The sequence below is a fragment of the Pezoporus occidentalis genome, unplaced genomic scaffold (assembly GCF_034315485.1).
Source record: "Pezoporus occidentalis ecotype Australia unplaced genomic scaffold, CSIRO_AGI_Poc_V1 ctg385, whole genome shotgun sequence".
Taxonomy (NCBI): Eukaryota; Metazoa; Chordata; class Aves; order Psittaciformes; family Psittacidae; genus Pezoporus; species Pezoporus occidentalis.
Window position 1 is genome coordinate 115,832 of NW_026915708.1, and position 16,565 is coordinate 132,396.

Consider the following 16,565-nt stretch of genomic DNA (forward strand, 5'->3'; position numbering starts at 1 on the left):
ACACGTGTGAGAACAGACCCGTACACATGTGAGCACAGACCTGTACAGGTGTGAGCACAGACCCGTACACGTGTGAGCACAGACCCGTACACATGTGAGCACAGACCCGTACACATGTGAGCACAGACCTGTACAGGTGTGAGCACAGACCCGTACACGTGTGAGCACAGACCCGTACATGTGTGAGCACAGACCCGTACAGGTGTGAGCACAGACCTGTACATGTGTGAGCACAGACCCCTACATGTGTGAGCACAGACCTGTACACGTGTGAGCACAGACCCGTACACGTGTGAGCACAGACCTGTACATGTGTGAGCACAGACCCCTACATGTGTGAGCACAGACCTGTACACGTGTGAGCACAGACCCGTACACGTGTGAGCACAGACCCGTACACGTGTGAGCACGCACCCGTACACGTGTGAGCACAGACCCGTACACGTGTGAGCACAGACCTGTACACGTGTGAGCACAGACCCGTACATGTGTGAGCACAGACCTGTACACGTGTGAGCGCAGACCCGTACACGTGTGAGCACAGACCCGTACACGTGTGAGCACAGACCCGTACACGTGTGAGCACAGACCTGTACACGTGTGAGCACAGACCTGTACACGTGTGAGCACAGACCCGTACACATGTGAGCACAGACCCATACACGTGTGAGCGCAGACCCGTACATGTGTGAGCACAGACCTGTACACGTGTGAGCACAGACCCGTACACGTGTGAGCACAGACCCGTACATGTGTGAGCACAGACCTGTACACGTGTGAGCACAGACCCGTACACGTGTGAGCACGCAGCCATACACGTGTGAGCACAGACCCATACACGTGTGAGCACAGACCCGTACAGGTGTGAGCACAGACCCGTACACGTGTGAGCACAGACCCGTACACGTGTGAGCACAGACCCGTACACGTGTGAGCACAGACCCGTACACGTGTGCACACACCAGCACACACATGTGCACACCTCCCGCATCCCCCGTCCCTGTCACCCCCAGGATGAGGCCCCAGCCCCACTCACCTGCTCGCAGAAGCGGTGACAAGGACTCACTGACACGGGGCTGTGGCCGTGGGCTCCCCGGTGCGGCTCTGGCTCCGTCCCTTATATCCTATGTGTGTGTGCATCCCCCCCCGATGTCACCCGGACGCGTGGCACCGGCGGCCACTTGGGTGGGGGGGGCCCACGGGGCCCCTGGCGCTGCCCTGGTTAATGTGTGACCGGGCTGGGGGGGTCCGGGCTGAGGACAGGGACGGGGGGAGCCGATGTCTGTGCCCAGAGCACCTGGGCCCCAGGGGTGGACAGAGTGGGGCTGGGCAGGGGAAGGGGCAATGTGGGGTGAGGGTGGGATGGAGGAAGGGGGGGACAGGGGGACGTGGGGCTGCGGCAGTGGGGTCGGGGTTAGCTGCAGCCCCCACTGCAGCCAGAACCACGGGCTGGGGGGGGGTCGGGGACCCCCAGCCCTGACACAGACCCTGATGGCTGCTGCCCCCACAGCGACCCAGCAGGCAGCGGCAGCACCCACTGCCCAGGCACCCCCACCAGTGCACCCAGTAACCTGTGCCCCCGCAGTGCACCCCCTGCATCCCTCCCTCAACCCCTCCATCACCCCTCCATCCCTCCTGCATCCTCCCTTCCATCCCTCCCTCCTCTGCACCTCTTCACCCACCTGCATCTCCCCCCTTTGCCCCCCCCCGTCAGCCCTCCCTCCCTCCTCCCCTGCACCCCATCACCCCCCCCACACACATTCTCTCCTGCATCCCTCCATCCCCCTGCATCTTCCCCTCCACCCCTGGATTCCCCCCGCATCCCTTCCTCCATCCTTTCCCACCACCCCCCGCACTCACAATCCAGCCCCTGCTCACAATCGTCTCTTTATTGCCATTGCGGGGCCATGCGGCTGCCCCCCAACAACGGCATGGAGAGAACGGGGTCAGGGCAGGGCCCCCCCCACAGAGGGACCCCCCGGTTCAGCATCTGGGGGTTTCCAGGCCCTCCCCCACACACACGGCAGAGCCCCAGGGGAGACATGGGGAAGACTTGAGGGGGGCGTCATCAGGAGGAGTCATCCTCGTACCTGTGGGAAGCGCTGGTGTGAGGGGTGGGGGCCAGGACCCCCAAACCGGCCCTGGGTACCCCAAAGCAGCTGCCCGGCCCCCCTGCAGGGGGGAGACATGGGGGCACTCACCACGATCTGTCACTGCCGGTGCCCCAAAGCAGCCCCAGCACCGGGGCCTCGGAGCGCTTCCCGTACCTGCGGGCATGGGGGTCCCCGTGAGCACACGGGTCCTCGTACAGAGCACACGCGTGTTCACGCGTGTCCGCGCGTGCCGGCGCTCACCTCTGCCGCGTCACCAGGTTGATGTAGTGCCGAAGGGCAGAGAAGTACCTGGCCACCTCCTCGGGGGAAGCGTCGTCCCCGGGGCTTGGGGGCTTGGGGGGGTACGCGCCCGCCAGCGGGGCCAGGCCCAGCAGGACACAGAGCGCCAAGGCCCCCAGGCAGTGCCACCACCGCGGGGACATCACCATCTGAGAGGGACCGGACACTGGTACCCACATCACCCCCATGGACCCAATTCAGCCCCAGGGACCCAATTCACCCCCATCACCCCCATGGACCCCCATCACTCCCCAAGCCCACCACCACTCCCATCGCCCCATCCCAAAGTCACACCCCATGGTCCCCAAGTGACATTCCCCCCCCCCCCCCCGCCATGTCCCACCAAACATCTCCCTCCCCAAGCCCCCCCCTTAGTGTCCCCAGTGGGGATCTCCTGCCCCATAAGAACCCCCAAAGGACCCCACATGTCACACACCTCACCGAGCCCCGTCCCCACACTCACAGTGTCAGGAGGTGACAGCACTGGGACGCGGCAGCTCCTGTCCCGGCCCCATTTTATGGCCTTGAGGGGGGGTACCGCCTCCTCTTCCCCCCCCAACACCGACCCAGGGGCATGGCTGGACCCCCCCGCACCCCCCCGTCCACGTCACAGCCCCGTGTCCCCGCTGAGCCCCACAGCAGGAGCCCCGGGGGCTGGGGACAGGCGCAGAGCATGGGGGCACAGCAGGGACACGGGCACCGCATGTGGCACATGGGACATGGGCACGGATGTGACAGCAGGAGCAGTGGCACACGGGTGTGGATGTGACACAGCCATGGCACGCAACCATGGCACACGGACACGGTGCACAGGTATGGGATGCACACACGGCACACGGGATACAGCAACACATGGCAATGGCACAGGACACACGGACACTGGTCCCCGTGCTGTGACCCGGGGGGGGGGACACACACCAGCCCCATGTCCCATCACCGTGACCTGGCACCAACAGTGCCACCGCACAGATGGCCCCAAATCCGGGGGGGGGGGGGCGGTTGTGTGTGGATCAGGCTGCAGTGGCCCCCCCATAGCCGAGTGCTTCCTGCCCCATTCCCTCCGGGAACAGCAAACAGCCGCTTCCAAAGGTCACCGGATGGCTCAGCCCAGGGAGGGGATGCGGGGGGGTCTGGATGTGTCCACCCCCCATCACACCCTAAGGAGGGGCTGGGACTGGAGAGGGCTGTTGGAGGGGTTGGGGGTGCGCAGCCCCCATGGCCCCCCCGGCCCACAGAGCAAACAGGATCCTGCCGCTTCCCTGCGCTTTATGGCCCCGGATCCGGAGGCACTTCGGGTCCCCCCCCCTCCCCGGCGGAAGGTTCTTATCGGCCCTGTTTGATTTTCCACTGCTCCGGGGGGGGGGGCACAGGGACGACCGGATACCAACCCCCCCATTCCGAAATGCTCCTTGCCATAAAGCCCTGCGGCAGGCAGGGAACAGGCAGCAAAACCCAGCCCAGGACCACCCCCTGCTACCCCTGCCTCAGTTTCCCCTCTGCAGGAAGGGGACACCCATCACTGCCTGCACCCTATGGCACATAGGCTGCCCCCAAATAGCTCCCAGACCCCCAAATCACACCCCCAGGCCCCCAAATTGAGCCCCCCAAAAAAAACTGATCCCCCCAACAACCAGAACAACCCCAGGGTGACAGAAAAGCTTCTTGTTCATCGGTAAAAACACCCCCGGGGCGGGGGGGGGCAGCCACACAGTGGCCAGCGCCCCCCCAGGGCCCCCCCTTGCCCCCAGGCAGCTCCTGCCCCATCCACGGGCAGGAATCAAGTATTTACAAACAGGATAAACTCCAATGAGGGGGGTGATGGGGTTAAACCCCACCGGGACCCCCCCCCGTCATCCATCAGTGGCCAGGATGACGACGGCGCCGAAGATGCCGACGTTCTGGCCAATGAGCTTCATCTGGTTCCAGAACTCGACGCGGCGCGAGTGGTGCCAGTAGCCGAGGTTGCCGTCGATGAGGAGGATGGCGGGAGGCAGCAGCACGGCCAGGACCTGCGCCGCCGCCCGCACGTAGCATCCCGACAGGAAGGCCAGCGCCAGCAGCCCGTACAGCACAAAGAGGAGCTGGAGCGCCAGCTCCCCCCCCAGGAGGTGGTTCAGGTAAGCCAGGCGGTCCTCCTTGCTGTGCTGCAGGGAGTACGCCTGAGGATGGGACAACACGGGTGGGAGCTGGGATGGGGAGAGTGACCCTAAAGCTTGTCCAGTTCCAACCCCCTGCCATCGGTTCCATAGGGAAGGATGCTTCAGCCTGGCCCTGAGCACTGCCAGGGATGGGTTCGGTTCAGCCAGGACAAGGGAAGCTCTGTGGGGACCTCAGAGCAGCTCCCAGACGGGCTACAGGGATGCTGGAGGGGAAGCTTCATCAGTGAGAGGACAAGGATTGATGGGTTCTAACTGAAACAGTGGGGACTGAGGTTGGATACAGCGGGAGGAGGAGCTGTTGGTGATGGGGGGCCTGGAGATTGCTCATCCTGGGTGGTTTCAAGCCTATGGTTGGGAACGGGATGAGCTCCCCCGGGAATGGGGCTGCCCCATCCCTGGCAGTGCTCAAGGGCAGTTGGACAGTGGTGCTGGGAGCAGAGCCCTAAAGGACCCAAACCCAGTGCGTTGTGGGTCAGGACGGGGCTGTGCCCCCCCCCTCTCCGTACCTGGCAGATGAGGTAGATGCCGAGGAAAACCTGCCCCGTGGACTGCAGCGAGCGGCTGCGCGGCCGCTGCCGGTACAGCTCCCCCGCGCCACTGGCCAGGATGAGGAACCCACCGATGATGGCGATGGTGCGGGAGTACATCCGGACCTGCACGGGGACACGGTCACCGCGGGCCGGGCTACGGCGGGGTTACCGGAGTCGGATGGGGGGGTTTTACCTTTAACCAGTCCCCGTAGTGGCCGTGGCCGCCGACGTGCGCCGCGTACGTGGCCACCGCGAGCTGCAGCGCGGCGCCGAGGGCGAACCAGCGGCGCTTCACCCCGAAGGACATGAAACTGGCGCAGAGCACGGCCACCCCCATGTCCACGTACAGGTACGGGACCGGGATGTCCGGCTTCCTGCGGGCACGGCACGTACAGGCATCACCCCCAGTGCCCCACAGCCACCAGCACACAGCACCCACAGACATCACCCCACAGCCACCAGCACACAGCACCCACAGGCATCACCCCCCAGCCACCAGCACACACCAGCCCCACAGACATCACCCCCCAGACACCAGCACACAGCACCCACAGACACCACCTCCCAGACACCAGCACACAGCACCCACAGACACCACCCCCCAGACACCAGCACACAGCACCCACAGACATCACCCCCCAGACACCAGCACACAGCACCCACAGACATCACCCCCCAGCCACCAGCACACAGCACCCACAGACATCACCCCCCAGACACCAGCACACAGCACCCACAGACATCACCCCCCAGCCACCAGCACACACCAGCCCCACAGAGATCACCCCCCAGCCACCAGCACACAACGCCCCACAGACACCACCCCCCAGACACCAGCACACACCAGCCCCACAAACACCACCCCCCAGACACCACCCCCCAGCCACCAGCACACACCAGCCCCACAGACACCACCCCCCAGCCACCAGCACACAACGCCCCACAGACACCACCCCCCAGACACCAGCACACAGCACCCACAGACACCACCCCCCAGCCACCAGCACACAGCACCCACAGACATCACCCCCCAGCCACCAGCACACAGCACCCACAGACATCACCCCCCAGCCACCAGCACACACCAGCCCCACAGACACCACCCCACAGCACCCACAGACATCACCCCCCAGCCACCAGCACACAGCACCCACAGACATCACCCCCCAGCCACCAGCACACACCAGCCCCACAGACACCACCCCACAGCACCCACAGACATCACCCCCCAGCCACCAGCACACAGCACCCACAGACATCACCCCCAGCCCCACAGACATCACCCCCCAGCCACCAGCACACAGCACCCACAGACATCACCCCCAGCCCCACAGACATCACCCCCCAGCCACCAGCACACAGCACCCACAGACATCACCCCCAGCCCCACAGACATCACCCCCCAGCCACCAGCACACAGCACCCACAGACATCACCCCCAGCCCCACAGACATCACCCCCCAGACACCAGCACACAACGCCCCACAGACACCACCCCCTAGAGCCCACCTTCCCCCCACTGACAGGCCCCTCCCCAGACACCCAACGGGCCCCCCCTTGGCTGACTCAGCCCCACACCGCCCCACACCTCCTCCCGTCGGCGCGCTCAGCGCACAGCAGGAGCCCGCTGAAGCAGTGCCAGAACGGGAACCGCGTCAGCAGCACCGCGCCCCCCGCCGTCAGCAGCCGCAGCGCGCGCCGCCGCCACCCGCGCACCGGCGCCATGGCCCCGCGCCGGGACCCGGAACCAGCACCGCGGGCCCGCCCCCTCCGCAAGCCACGCCCACCGTGACCCTCCTGGCCCCGCCCCTCCCGCACACCACACCCCCCACGAAGCCCCGCCCCCTCCCCAGCCCTGCACCTGCTCGCAGCGGGAAGCCCCGCCCCCTCCCCGCAGGCCCCGCCCCTCGCCCCACACACGGTGATGGTTAAAAAACGTTCGGGTTTATTTTGTCCGTTTTGGTCGGTTTTTTTTTCTTCTAAACAAGACTAAAAAATTTTCCTTTTTTTTTTTTGCTTTTCTCCTTTTTTCTTTTTTTTTTTCTCTGTTTTTTGTTTGTTTTTTTTCTTTCTTTTTTTTCTTTTTACTCTTTTTTGTTCAGTTTTCACTCGTCCCCAGGCAGGGCTTGAACTGGGGGGGGGAGGGGGGGGATTGAACCAAAACACCCCAAAATCAACCCAAAACGGGGGCGGGAATCATGGCAAAACCCAAAAAAACTGGGAAAATTCAGGAAAATAAAGAGAAACCCCCCCAACGGGGGAGGAAGGGGGGGATTTTCTGCCATGATCCTGAGGGAGAAGAGATTTTGGGATCAGTTTAATATATCTTCATATATAGCTTTAAAGGGAAGAATTCCCTCCGGGAATTCAAGCCCTGCCCTGTGCAAACTGGATTCCAACCAGACAGCGCTGGTCTGGGGGAGCCGGGGCATCACTTTTGGGCGGGGGGAGGGGGGGGGGGATAGGGAATAGGGGGACCCCCCCTTTAGAAAAGCAAAGGGGGGATTGGGAATATGGGGAGAAAAAGGGTGGGAAAGGCAACGGGAGAAGGAGCTGTTAGTGGGGGGGGGGGAGGTTGCTCTGGTCTCGGGTGGCTTCAAGGCTACAGCTGGGAATGGGATGAGCTCCCACAGGAAATGAAAAGGGAAATCGAAGTGGGATCGATGCCCCCCCACACCACCCCCCCCCCCCCAATTGGCACTGCGGCCACCAGAGCTGAGCGGTGCTCCCGGGGGTCTCAGGAGGACAAAGGGGTCTCCTTCTGTGGCTGCTGTGCTTGGGAACGCTGCATCACCTTCTGGCTCTCCACGTCTCGGAAGTGCTTCTCCACCTGCAGTGGGAACAATGGGATGCAGGGGATGGGGAGAGGGGGGTAGGGATGGACGGGATGGGAGGAGGGGGTTAGGGATGGACGGGAAGAGGGCGTTAGGGATGGACGGGAAGAGGGCGTTAGGGATGGACGGGAAGAGGGCGTTAGGGATGGACGGGATGCGAAGAGGGGGTTAGGGGCGGAGGGGATGGTAAGAAGGGGTTAGGGGCGGAGGGGATGGTGGGGCTCCCCCCTGGCCATGCCCCCCCATACTCACAATCTTGCGCACGTGGCTCAGGGCGCTGCCCTCTTTGCCTTTGCAATTCTCCACCTGGTAGGGGGGGGCGATGACGACTTCCTCCATCACCACGATGTTCTTCTCCTGCCATTTACAGTCCTTAATGCTGCAGGAAGGGAAGAGGGATCAGGGACACATCCCCAGGGAGCTCCGAGCTCTGTGTGTGCCCCCCAGCCCAAGGGCCGTGCTCTGGGATACAGGGAATTCCATGGCTCTGGGCAGGGACTCACGTCTTGTGGATGGTCTGGAAGAGCTGCTGCCCCTCCAGGGAGACGCCGGCGCTGATGGCATAGGCCTGGCTCAGCTTCTCCTCCTTCTCCGTCCGCGCTTTGGTGGCGAGCTGGGGAGGACACAGCAGGAGAGGGGCCTCAGCATCACCATGGGCACGGTATTCCCACGGGAAACCCCACTCCTTCCATCCACACCCTCAGGCCCCTCTCCCTTGTGCCCCCTCCAGCAGCGGTGGGGACAGCCCTGGGAGCAGCGGGATAAGGAGCAGCCCCTCCATGTGCTGCCTCCATCAAGTGCTCCTGGATCCTGGGATCAGGTCTGTCAATGGAATGTGCTCTCCCGATCCATCACCAACAGCTCCACAGCAGACACACCAAGGCTCAAACTTCCAGCATTCCCAATTCAAGGATCCACGGCTTCACCCCCTGCAGTGAGCACCTGAAGGCACCGGTGCCAGTGAGGAGCCCTTGCATGCCAGCAGCATGGATTAGATCCACATCCATGGAATGATGGGAAAGGCATCATTCCCATGTGATGAATGGCACTGAGCATCCTTCCTGCAGCAGCAGCATTCCTGCCCCTACCACAGATCCCTATAGATGGATCCTGTTGTGTCCCAGCTCAGCACAACCAGAGGACCAGGCAGGGCTGAGCATTCCCATGTGCCATCAGCTCCATTCCCAGCTCCAGGCCAGTGTCAGAGCCTGTATCCCAGCGCTGCAGCACCAGCGATCCCAGCCTGGCTCCGCACACATGAGAGGGGAGACCCCAGAGCCAGGCCCCCCACCTTCCCTGCTCCCAACACCACCACGGGGAATGGGAAGGGAGCCCCTTCCAGAGGGAGGAGGGGAAGCGGCTCCTCAATATCCAAGTGACTGGGCCCAGCTCTCAGCCTGGCTCCAGAGCTCAGCACCAGCTCCTGAGGGTGCTGGATCCCACTGTCCATGTCACTGATCGATCCCAACCCCGATCCCTGAGGAACACCGCCCATCACTGATCTCCATTTGGGATATGGAGCCACTGCCCACAGCTCTGGATGTGCCCACTCCCTACACATGGAGTGCTCCCTCCTTTGAGCATCCCAGTGCTGCTCCCTGCTCCAGCTCCACCCTCCCTCCTCTCTGCTGAAGCAGAGGATCCAGCCCAAGATCCTGAGTGGGAACAGGGCATTCCCAGCCTTGGGAATGCATCCCTTACCTTGCTGACATTGAGGGAAGCCAAAGGAGGGGGGGTTTCTGTGCGGTCATTGATTATCTCCACTTCTGACACGTACTGGAGGTTGACGAGCAGGATGTCCGCGTGGTTGGGCTTCCCGCTGGATGAGGGGCATTCTGGGGGGGCGATGTTAAGGAATACAAATCCACAGGGACACAGCTGCAGGCCTGAGGGGCGGAGTGGTCCAGGAGTAAACCAGATCACCCAAAACAAATGGGAGACCCCAACACCCCCCCGGGTCTCCCCTGGGATCCATTCACTGCTGGTTCATCTTTCCCGACTACACCAGGAGTTATCCCAGCCTGGAATGCTGGGAAAAGCATCCCAAAAAGCCACTTAGATCCAAATGCTGAGCAGGGAACCCAACCAGCACCCCTCAACCTGCACCTTCTGATCCAGGGATGGAGGGAGCCAAGAGCATGGAAAACCCCACAGAATGGTTTAAGGATGCAAAGGACCTTAAAGGACCTTCCCTGGAGCACGCAACTCTTGTCCCATCCCTTGGGAGCAGAGCCCAGCCCCTTGCAGTGAATCCCAGGCCAGGAGCCGAGGGGCAGCCTCACCCCATTGCCCATGGGTCTGGCCTGGTCTCCTACAGGGCTCCCCTCAAACCCTTTCTATAGGGCACCCACCCCCATAACCCCACCACGGGGCTCCCCCAAACCAGCCCCCAGGGTGCCCCACACCCTCTCTATAGGGGACCCCACTCCCCTCCATTAATGCCATCCCCGGCATTATAGCATCCCTACGGGGTGCTCAACACAGAGCCCCCACCTCACCGCAGGGCTCATCCTTCCCTCCCTATAAGACACCCCAGAGTTGCCCCACAGCCCCACACAGGGCTCCCCACAGCCCCCCCCCCCCAAAAAAAACCCTGCCTATCCAGTGCCTCACTGCCTCCCCATAGCCCTACACAGGGTTCCTCAAAAACCTGCCTATATAATGCCCCACATGCCCCCCATAAGCCCACTACAGGACCCTCCACTGCCCCCCAAAACCCTCCTATCCATGGCCCCATTCCCTCCCCATAGCCCTACACAGGGCTCCCCACTGAGCCCCCCAAGCCTGCCTATCCAGTGCCCCACTGCCCCCCATAACTCCACATAGAGCTCATCACTGCCCCCCCAAACCCCCTTTACAGAGTGCCTATACCCCATAACCCCAGTCCAGCCCTGCACTGAGCCCCCCAAACCCGCCTATCCAGCGCCCCACTGCTTTCCCCACAGGACCCCAAACCCTGCCTATAGAACCCCCCACAACCCCAAACCCGGGCTCATCACACCTCCTCCAACCCCCCCTCACAGACGGCTATGGTCACCCCACTCCAGCCCCCCTAAACCCCCCCATTCAGCGCCTCCCTCCCCCCCCCCCAACCCCTCCTCCATTCCCCGGGCCTCCCATGGGCCCATCACCCCCACAGGCCCCACACCCCCCCCGCTGCCTGTGCCAGGCCGGGGCCGCTCAGGGCCGGTGCTGCGGGGGTGCCGGATACTGAGCGCCAGCATCTTGCTGGGGTAGTCGAAGGCCACGACCTCGCCCTGGAGGCGCTGCTCCTGGCAGGTCCGGCACGACACCAGGCTGCCCACGCTGAAGTACTCGCCCGGCGCCGCCATCTTGTCTCGGCCCGCACCGGGCTCCCCTCGGCCAGGCGCGGCGGGGCGGGGCCGCCTGACGTCACCGCGCACGCCGCCGGGCGGGGCTTGGCCCTCGCCGCACGCCGTAGTTGCCGCGGGGGATGACGGGGAGCGTAGGCGGAAGGAGATAACGGGCGTTGCCACGGTAACGGCAGGGAAACGGAGGGGGAACAACGGGAGGGACCGGATAAAGCGGGGGGAGGCGGCGGGAGCGGCCCTGGGGGGAGCCCCGAGCGCGGCCCCGGGGAGCCCCGAGCTCCGGAGCGGAGCCAGGCCCGGCCTGAGGGACCGCGAGACGGCTCCGGCCTGCGGGATCCTGGGAGGCCCGGCCCGGCCTAGGGAGCCATAGAGACCTATAGAGACCCATAGGGATCCATAGAGACCCAGAGGGACCCATAGAGACCCATAGGGACCTATAGGGACCCACAGGGACCTATACAGACCCATAGAGACCCATAGGGACCTATACAGACCCATAGGGACCTATAGAGACCTATACAGACCCATAGGGACCTATAGGGACCTATAGAGACCCATAGGGACCTATACTGACACATAGAGACCCATGGGGACCTATACAGACCCAGAGGGACCTATAGAGACCCATAGGGACCTATACAGACCCATAGAGACCCAAAGGGACCCATAGAGACCCAGAGAAACCTATAGAGACCCAGAGGGACCCATAGAGACACATAGGGACCCATAGAGACCCAGAGGGACCTATAGTGACCCATAGACACCCATAGGGACCTATAGAGACCCATAGGGTCCTATAGAGACCCATAGGGACCTATAGAGACCCAGAGGGACCTATAGAGACCCATAGGGACATATAGAGACCTATAGAGACCCATAGCGACCTATAGAGACCTATAGAGACCCATAGGGACCTATAGAGACCCAAAGGGACCCATAGAGACCCATAGGGATCTATAGAGACCCCAAGTCTGGCGTAGGGGACCCACAGGAGACCCCAGGGGCCCACAGAGCCCCCAAGCCTGGCCTAGCGCAGCCGCATTCCCCCCGCAGCGTTCCCGGTGTCCGCAGCCATGGATGCGCTGCACGAGGCCGGGATCCGCTTTGCGGCGCTGCTGCAGGCGGGGCCGTCGTGGCTGGAGCGGGTCCTGGTCCCGCTGAGCTCCATGGCCGACCCCAAGCACCTCTTCACCGTCTGCTTCCCGCTCTGCTACTCCCTGGAGCCAGCCGTGGGGACGGCGGTGCTGTGGGGCGCGCTGCTGGCCGAGTGGCTCAACGTGGTGCTCAAGTGGTGAGGAGCGGGGGGCCGGCCGGGGCTCCCCGCGGGGAGCAGCCCCACGCTCATCGCGGGGCGCTGCCGGTCCCCACCAGGCTCCTCTTCGGCGAGCGGCCCTTCTGGTGGCTCCATGAGTCGGGAATGGCGGCGCGGGAGCTGCTGGCGCTGCGGCAGTTCCCGGTGTCCTGCGAGACCGGACCCGGTGAGCGGGATCCAGCGCCCCGCATGCACAGGGAAGGGCTGGACCCGGGACGGGACCGGGGGCGCCCGGCTCCATCCTCATCCTCCCGCGCCCCACGGACCGTTCATTCCCTGCGCTCCCTCCGCAGGGAGCCCCTCGGGGCACTGCATGGTCCCGGCGGCAGCGCTGTGGCCGCTCGTGGCCGCGCTGCGCGCCCGCTGCGGGAGGTGAGTGCTGGGAGCGGGCGCTGGGAAGCGGGAGCCCGGGAATTCCCACCTGGAAAACCGCCCCCTGCAAGCAGCCCCGTGCTGAGGATCCTGCCCTGCGCTGCCTACGTCCTGCTGCTGGCGGCCGTGGGGCTCTCGAGGGTCTTCGTCCTGGCCCACTTCCCCCATCAGGTGGTGACCGGCACCGTGGCAGGTCAGTGGGGCTGACCCCCTTCTATGGGGCGGGTCAGTGGGGCTGACCCCCATCTATGGGGCGGGTCAGTGGGGCTGACTCCCTTCTATGGGGCGGGTCAGTGGGGGCTGACCCCCATCTATGGGGCGGGTCAGTGGGGCTGACCCCCTTCTATGGGGCGGGTCAGTGGGGCTGACCCCCATCTATGGGGCGGGTCAGTGGGGGGTGACCCCCTTCTATGGGGCGGGTCAGTGGGGCTGACCCCCATCTATGGGGCGGGTCAGTGGGGGGTGACCCCCTTCTATGGGGTGGGTCTGTGGGGGGTGACCTCCATCTATGGGGCGGGTCAGTGGGGCTGACTCCCTTCTATGGGCCGGGTCAGTGGAGCTGACCTCCATCTATGGGGCGGGTCAGTGGGGCTGACCCCCATCTATGGGGTGGGTCTGTGGGGGGTGACCCCTATCTACGGGGCAGCTCCCCCTGACCCGCGGGTGCTGCAGGGGTGGTGCTGGGCTGGGGGCTGCAGGGCCGCACCCCGGGGTCCCCCCGCGCCTTTGCCTTCGCCGCACTGCTCCTGCCACTCAGCGCCCTCATCCTGCGCTGGGTCCTGAGCGCTGCCGGCTTCGACATCGACTGGTGAGTGCTGGGTGGGGTGAGCCCCACCTCCTGCCCCACAGCCACCCCCCAGTGCTTGTTGCAGGGGGCTTGGGGGCTTCCCCTCTCTGGTGCCCCTAAGGGCAGCTTCCACCACTGAGGCCTGAAGCCCTGGCCAGGTAAGTCCTGCCCCATGGACAGGGGTTCCACATGGTGTGTTCACACGTAAATGTGGGCCCCATGTCCCATAGATGGGACCTGCCCCATAGAGAGGGGTTCCAACCCCATAGATGTGGGTCCTGGCCCCAAAGATGGTAGCTTCACCCATAGACGGGCTTCCTAGCCACATGGCACCCTACAGTCTCCCTGCCCCAGGTCAAGTCACCTGGCCACGCTGTGGTGCTCCAGCCCCACAGCTGTATCCCAGCCCCACATCTATCTACGTGTCCCGCCCCACAGCTGTATCCCAGCCCCACATCTATGTGTCCCGCCCACAGCTGTATCCCAGCCCCACATCTATGTGTCCCGTCCCACAGCTGTATCCCAGCCCCACATCTATGTGTCCCGCCCACAGCTGTATCCCAGCCCCACATCTATGTGTCCCACCCCACAGCTGTATCCCAGCCCCACACCTGTGTCCCGCCCACAGCTGTATCCCAGCCCCACATCTATGTGTCCTGTCCCACAGCTGTATCCCAGCCCCACACCTGTGTCCCGCCCACAGCTGTGTCCCAGCCCCACACCTGTGTCCCGCCCACAGCTGTATCCCAGCCCCACATCTATGTGTCCCATCCCACAGCTGTATCCCAGCCCCACATCTGTGTCCCGCCCACAGCTGTATCCCAGCCCCACATCTATGTGTCCCGCCCACAGCTGTGTCCCAGCCCCACATCTATGTGTCCCGTCCCACAGCTGTATCCCAGCCCCACATCTATGTGTCCCATCCCACAGCTGTATCCCAGCCCCACATCTATGTGTCCCGTCCCACAGCTGTATCCCAGCCCCACATCTATGTGTCCCGCCCACAGCTGTATCCCAGCCCCACATCTATGTGTCCCATCCCACAGCTGTATCCCAGCCCCACATCTATGTGTCCCGCCCACAGCTGTATCCCAGCCCCACACCTGTGTCCCGCCCACAGCTGTATCCCAGCCCCACATCTATGTGTCCCGTCCCACAGCTGTATCCCAGCCCCACATCTATGTGTCCCGCCCACAGCTGTATCCCCGCGCCACATCTATGTGTCCCGCCCACAGCTGTATCCCAGCCCCACATCTATGTGTCCCATCCCACAGCTGTATCCCAGCCCCACACCTGTGTCCCGCCCACAGCTGTATCCCAGCCCCACATCTATGTGTCCCGCCCACAGCTGTATCCCAGCCCCACATCTATGTGTCCCATCCCACAGCTGTATCCCCGCGCCACATCTATGTGTCCCATCCCACAGCTGTATCCCAGCCCCACATCTATGTGTCCCTCCCACAGCTGTATCCCAGCCCCACATCTATGTGTCCCTCCCACAGCTGTATCCCAGCCCCACATCTATGTGTCCCTCCCGCCCCACAGCTGCTCCCCCCCCAGCTCCATTCCCCTGGCCTCGCAGTGATGCTCGCGCCCCATAGCAGCGTCCCCGCCCCACATCCGTGGGTCCCTCCCCGCAGCCGCTCCGTGTCCCCCCAGGTCCCTGCTCCTCGCCACCCGTTGGTGCTCCAGCCCCGCCTGGCTCCGCCCGGACTCGCGGCCGCTGGCCTCGCTGTGGCGGGACGCGGGCTCCGCGCTGGGGCTGGCGCTGGCGGCCGCGGCTCCCGCTCCGCGCCTGGGCCCGTGGCCGCGCTTGGCCGGGGCCGGGGCCGCGGTGGCCGCGCTCCAGGGGCTGCAGCGGCTGCGGGAGCCGCGGGACCCCGCGCTCTGCTCCGGGAGCTGCGCGCTCCGCGCCGCCGCGGGGCCCTGGCTCGTGGGCTCGGCGCTGCCGCGGCTCCTCGCGGGGCTCAGCCGCGCCCCACACCGCGAGTAGCGACCCCCAAGTGTGGGGCGGGGGGGGGGGACCCCATTTGTAACCAAATAAAGGCCGTCACCGACCGGCCCCCGCCTCCGTCAGTGCGATGGGGACGCGGGGGGCAGCAAGGCGGTGCCCCCCCCCCGCAGTTCTATTGCCAGAACCCGTTTATTTCTCCGAGGACGAACACGGGGACGTGGTACAAAACAGGGACCCGGACCCACAGCGAGTGGGGCCCCCAACACCCCCCCCCCAACGGAGCTGTGGGGCGCTGGGAGCCCCCCATTGAATGGGGACAGGCCCAGGGCCCCTCCCATGGGGGGTGGGGGGGACACTGGGACCCCCATCTCTGCCGCCCCCCACCCCATGTGGGGCCCCCCCGATAAAAAAATACTATTAAATAATACATCTGTAATAAAATTATATCCTTTGATGGGGGGGGGGGAAGTGATGGGAAAAGTGAGCGGGATGATCCCCGTCTGGGGGGTTCCCTTCTTTCCTCCGTGAACAACAAAGGTTTATCTCAAGGAAGGTGCCAGCATCCATCACCCATCCCCATGGATCCCTCACCCAGCCCTATGGATCCATCACCCATCCCTATGGATCCCTCACCCATCCCTATGGATCCATCACCCATCCCTATGGATCCCTCACCCAGCCCTATGGATCCATCACCCAACATCCCCAGGATCCCTCACCCATCCCTATGGATCCCTCACCCATCCCCATGGATCCCTCACCCATCCCCATGGATCCATCACCCATCCCTATGGATCCCTCACCCATCCCTATGGATCCATCACCCATCCCTATGGATCCCTCACCCAGCCCTATGGATCCATCACCCAACATCCCCAGGATCCCTCACCCA

General features: G+C 64.0%; 4 protein-coding genes across 5 annotated transcripts; 1 reads left to right on the forward strand and 3 right to left on the reverse strand.

Annotated features, from left to right (window-relative positions):
- Nucleotides 1-2,068: 2,068 nt before the first annotated feature.
- LOC134170615 (peptide YY-like) lies at nt 2,069-2,553 on the reverse strand. The gene is made up of 3 exons (XM_062632152.1): nt 2,355-2,553; nt 2,202-2,267; nt 2,069-2,090 (listed from the first exon to the last, which is right to left on the reverse strand). Exons 1-3 carry the CDS (start codon nt 2,540-2,542, stop codon nt 2,069-2,071), a joined length of 276 nt encoding a protein of 91 aa, XP_062488136.1. The 5' UTR covers nt 2,543-2,553.
- Nucleotides 2,554-4,074: 1,521 nt separating this feature from the next.
- TMEM101 (transmembrane protein 101) lies at nt 4,075-6,839 on the reverse strand. Its single transcript, XM_062632157.1, has 4 exons — nt 6,671-6,839; nt 5,276-5,456; nt 5,059-5,205; nt 4,075-4,552 (listed from the first exon to the last, which is right to left on the reverse strand). Exons 1-4 carry the CDS (start codon nt 6,805-6,807, stop codon nt 4,244-4,246), a joined length of 774 nt encoding a protein of 257 aa, XP_062488141.1. The 5' UTR covers nt 6,808-6,839; the 3' UTR covers nt 4,075-4,243.
- A 165-nt stretch (nt 6,840-7,004) lies between these two features.
- Nucleotides 7,005-11,345, reverse strand: LSM12 (LSM12 homolog). Of its 2 annotated transcripts, XM_062632138.1 has the most exons (6): nt 11,128-11,345; nt 9,618-9,751; nt 8,420-8,529; nt 8,169-8,295; nt 7,876-7,912; nt 7,005-7,710 (listed from the first exon to the last, which is right to left on the reverse strand). In XM_062632138.1, the coding sequence occupies exons 1-6, from the start codon at nt 11,246-11,248 to the stop codon at nt 7,685-7,687; spliced, it is 555 nt and encodes a 184-aa protein (XP_062488122.1). In that variant the 5' UTR covers nt 11,249-11,345; the 3' UTR covers nt 7,005-7,684. The 2 variants fall into 2 exon arrangements, with proteins under 2 accessions (XP_062488122.1, XP_062488121.1); XM_062632137.1 differs by having other exon boundaries at nt 7,005-7,912; nt 11,128-11,338.
- Nucleotides 11,346-12,279: 934 nt separating this feature from the next.
- On the forward strand, nt 12,280-15,712 carry G6PC3 (glucose-6-phosphatase catalytic subunit 3). Its single transcript, XM_062632139.1, has 6 exons — nt 12,280-12,539; nt 12,620-12,726; nt 12,854-12,932; nt 13,007-13,125; nt 13,605-13,740; nt 15,379-15,712. The coding sequence occupies exons 1-6, from the start codon at nt 12,322-12,324 to the stop codon at nt 15,710-15,712; spliced, it is 993 nt and encodes a 330-aa protein (XP_062488123.1). The 5' UTR covers nt 12,280-12,321.
- The last annotated feature ends 853 nt before the right edge of the window (nt 15,713-16,565 follow it).

Coding starts and splice junctions, on each gene's coding strand:
- LSM12 (XM_062632137.1), bottom strand. CDS start 11,248: ATGGCGGCGCCGGGCGAGTACTTCAGCGTGGGCAGCCTGGTGTCGTGC. Junction 9,752..11,127: donor CAGCAAGATGCTGGCGCTCA/GTATCCGGCACC, acceptor TCGCCCCCCCAG/AATGCCCCTCATCCAGCGGG. Junction 7,913..8,168: donor TGAGCCACGTGCGCAAGATT/GTGAGTATGGGG, acceptor TTCCCACTGCAG/GTGGAGAAGCACTTCCGAGA.
- LOC134170615 (XM_062632152.1), bottom strand. CDS start 2,542: ATGGTGATGTCCCCGCGGTGGTGGCACTGCCTGGGGGCCTTGGCGCTC. Junction 2,268..2,354: donor AACCTGGTGACGCGGCAGAG/GTGAGCGCCGGC, acceptor CCATGCCCGCAG/GTACGGGAAGCGCTCCGAGG. Junction 2,091..2,201: donor ACCGGCAGTGACAGATCGTG/GTGAGTGCCCCC, acceptor CGCTTCCCACAG/GTACGAGGATGACTCCTCCT.
- TMEM101 (XM_062632157.1), bottom strand. CDS start 6,807: ATGGCGCCGGTGCGCGGGTGGCGGCGGCGCGCGCTGCGGCTGCTGACG. Junction 5,457..6,670: donor GAGCGCGCCGACGGGAGGAG/GTGTGGGGCGGT, acceptor CCGTGCCCGCAG/GAAGCCGGACATCCCGGTCC. Junction 5,206..5,275: donor ACTACGGGGACTGGTTAAAG/GTAAAACCCCCC, acceptor GTCCCCGTGCAG/GTCCGGATGTACTCCCGCAC.
- G6PC3 (XM_062632139.1), top strand. CDS start 12,322: ATGGATGCGCTGCACGAGGCCGGGATCCGCTTTGCGGCGCTGCTGCAG. Junction 12,727..12,853: donor GTCCTGCGAGACCGGACCCG/GTGAGCGGGATC, acceptor CTCCCTCCGCAG/GGAGCCCCTCGGGGCACTGC. Junction 12,933..13,006: donor CTGCGCGCCCGCTGCGGGAG/GTGAGTGCTGGG, acceptor CCCTGCAAGCAG/CCCCGTGCTGAGGATCCTGC.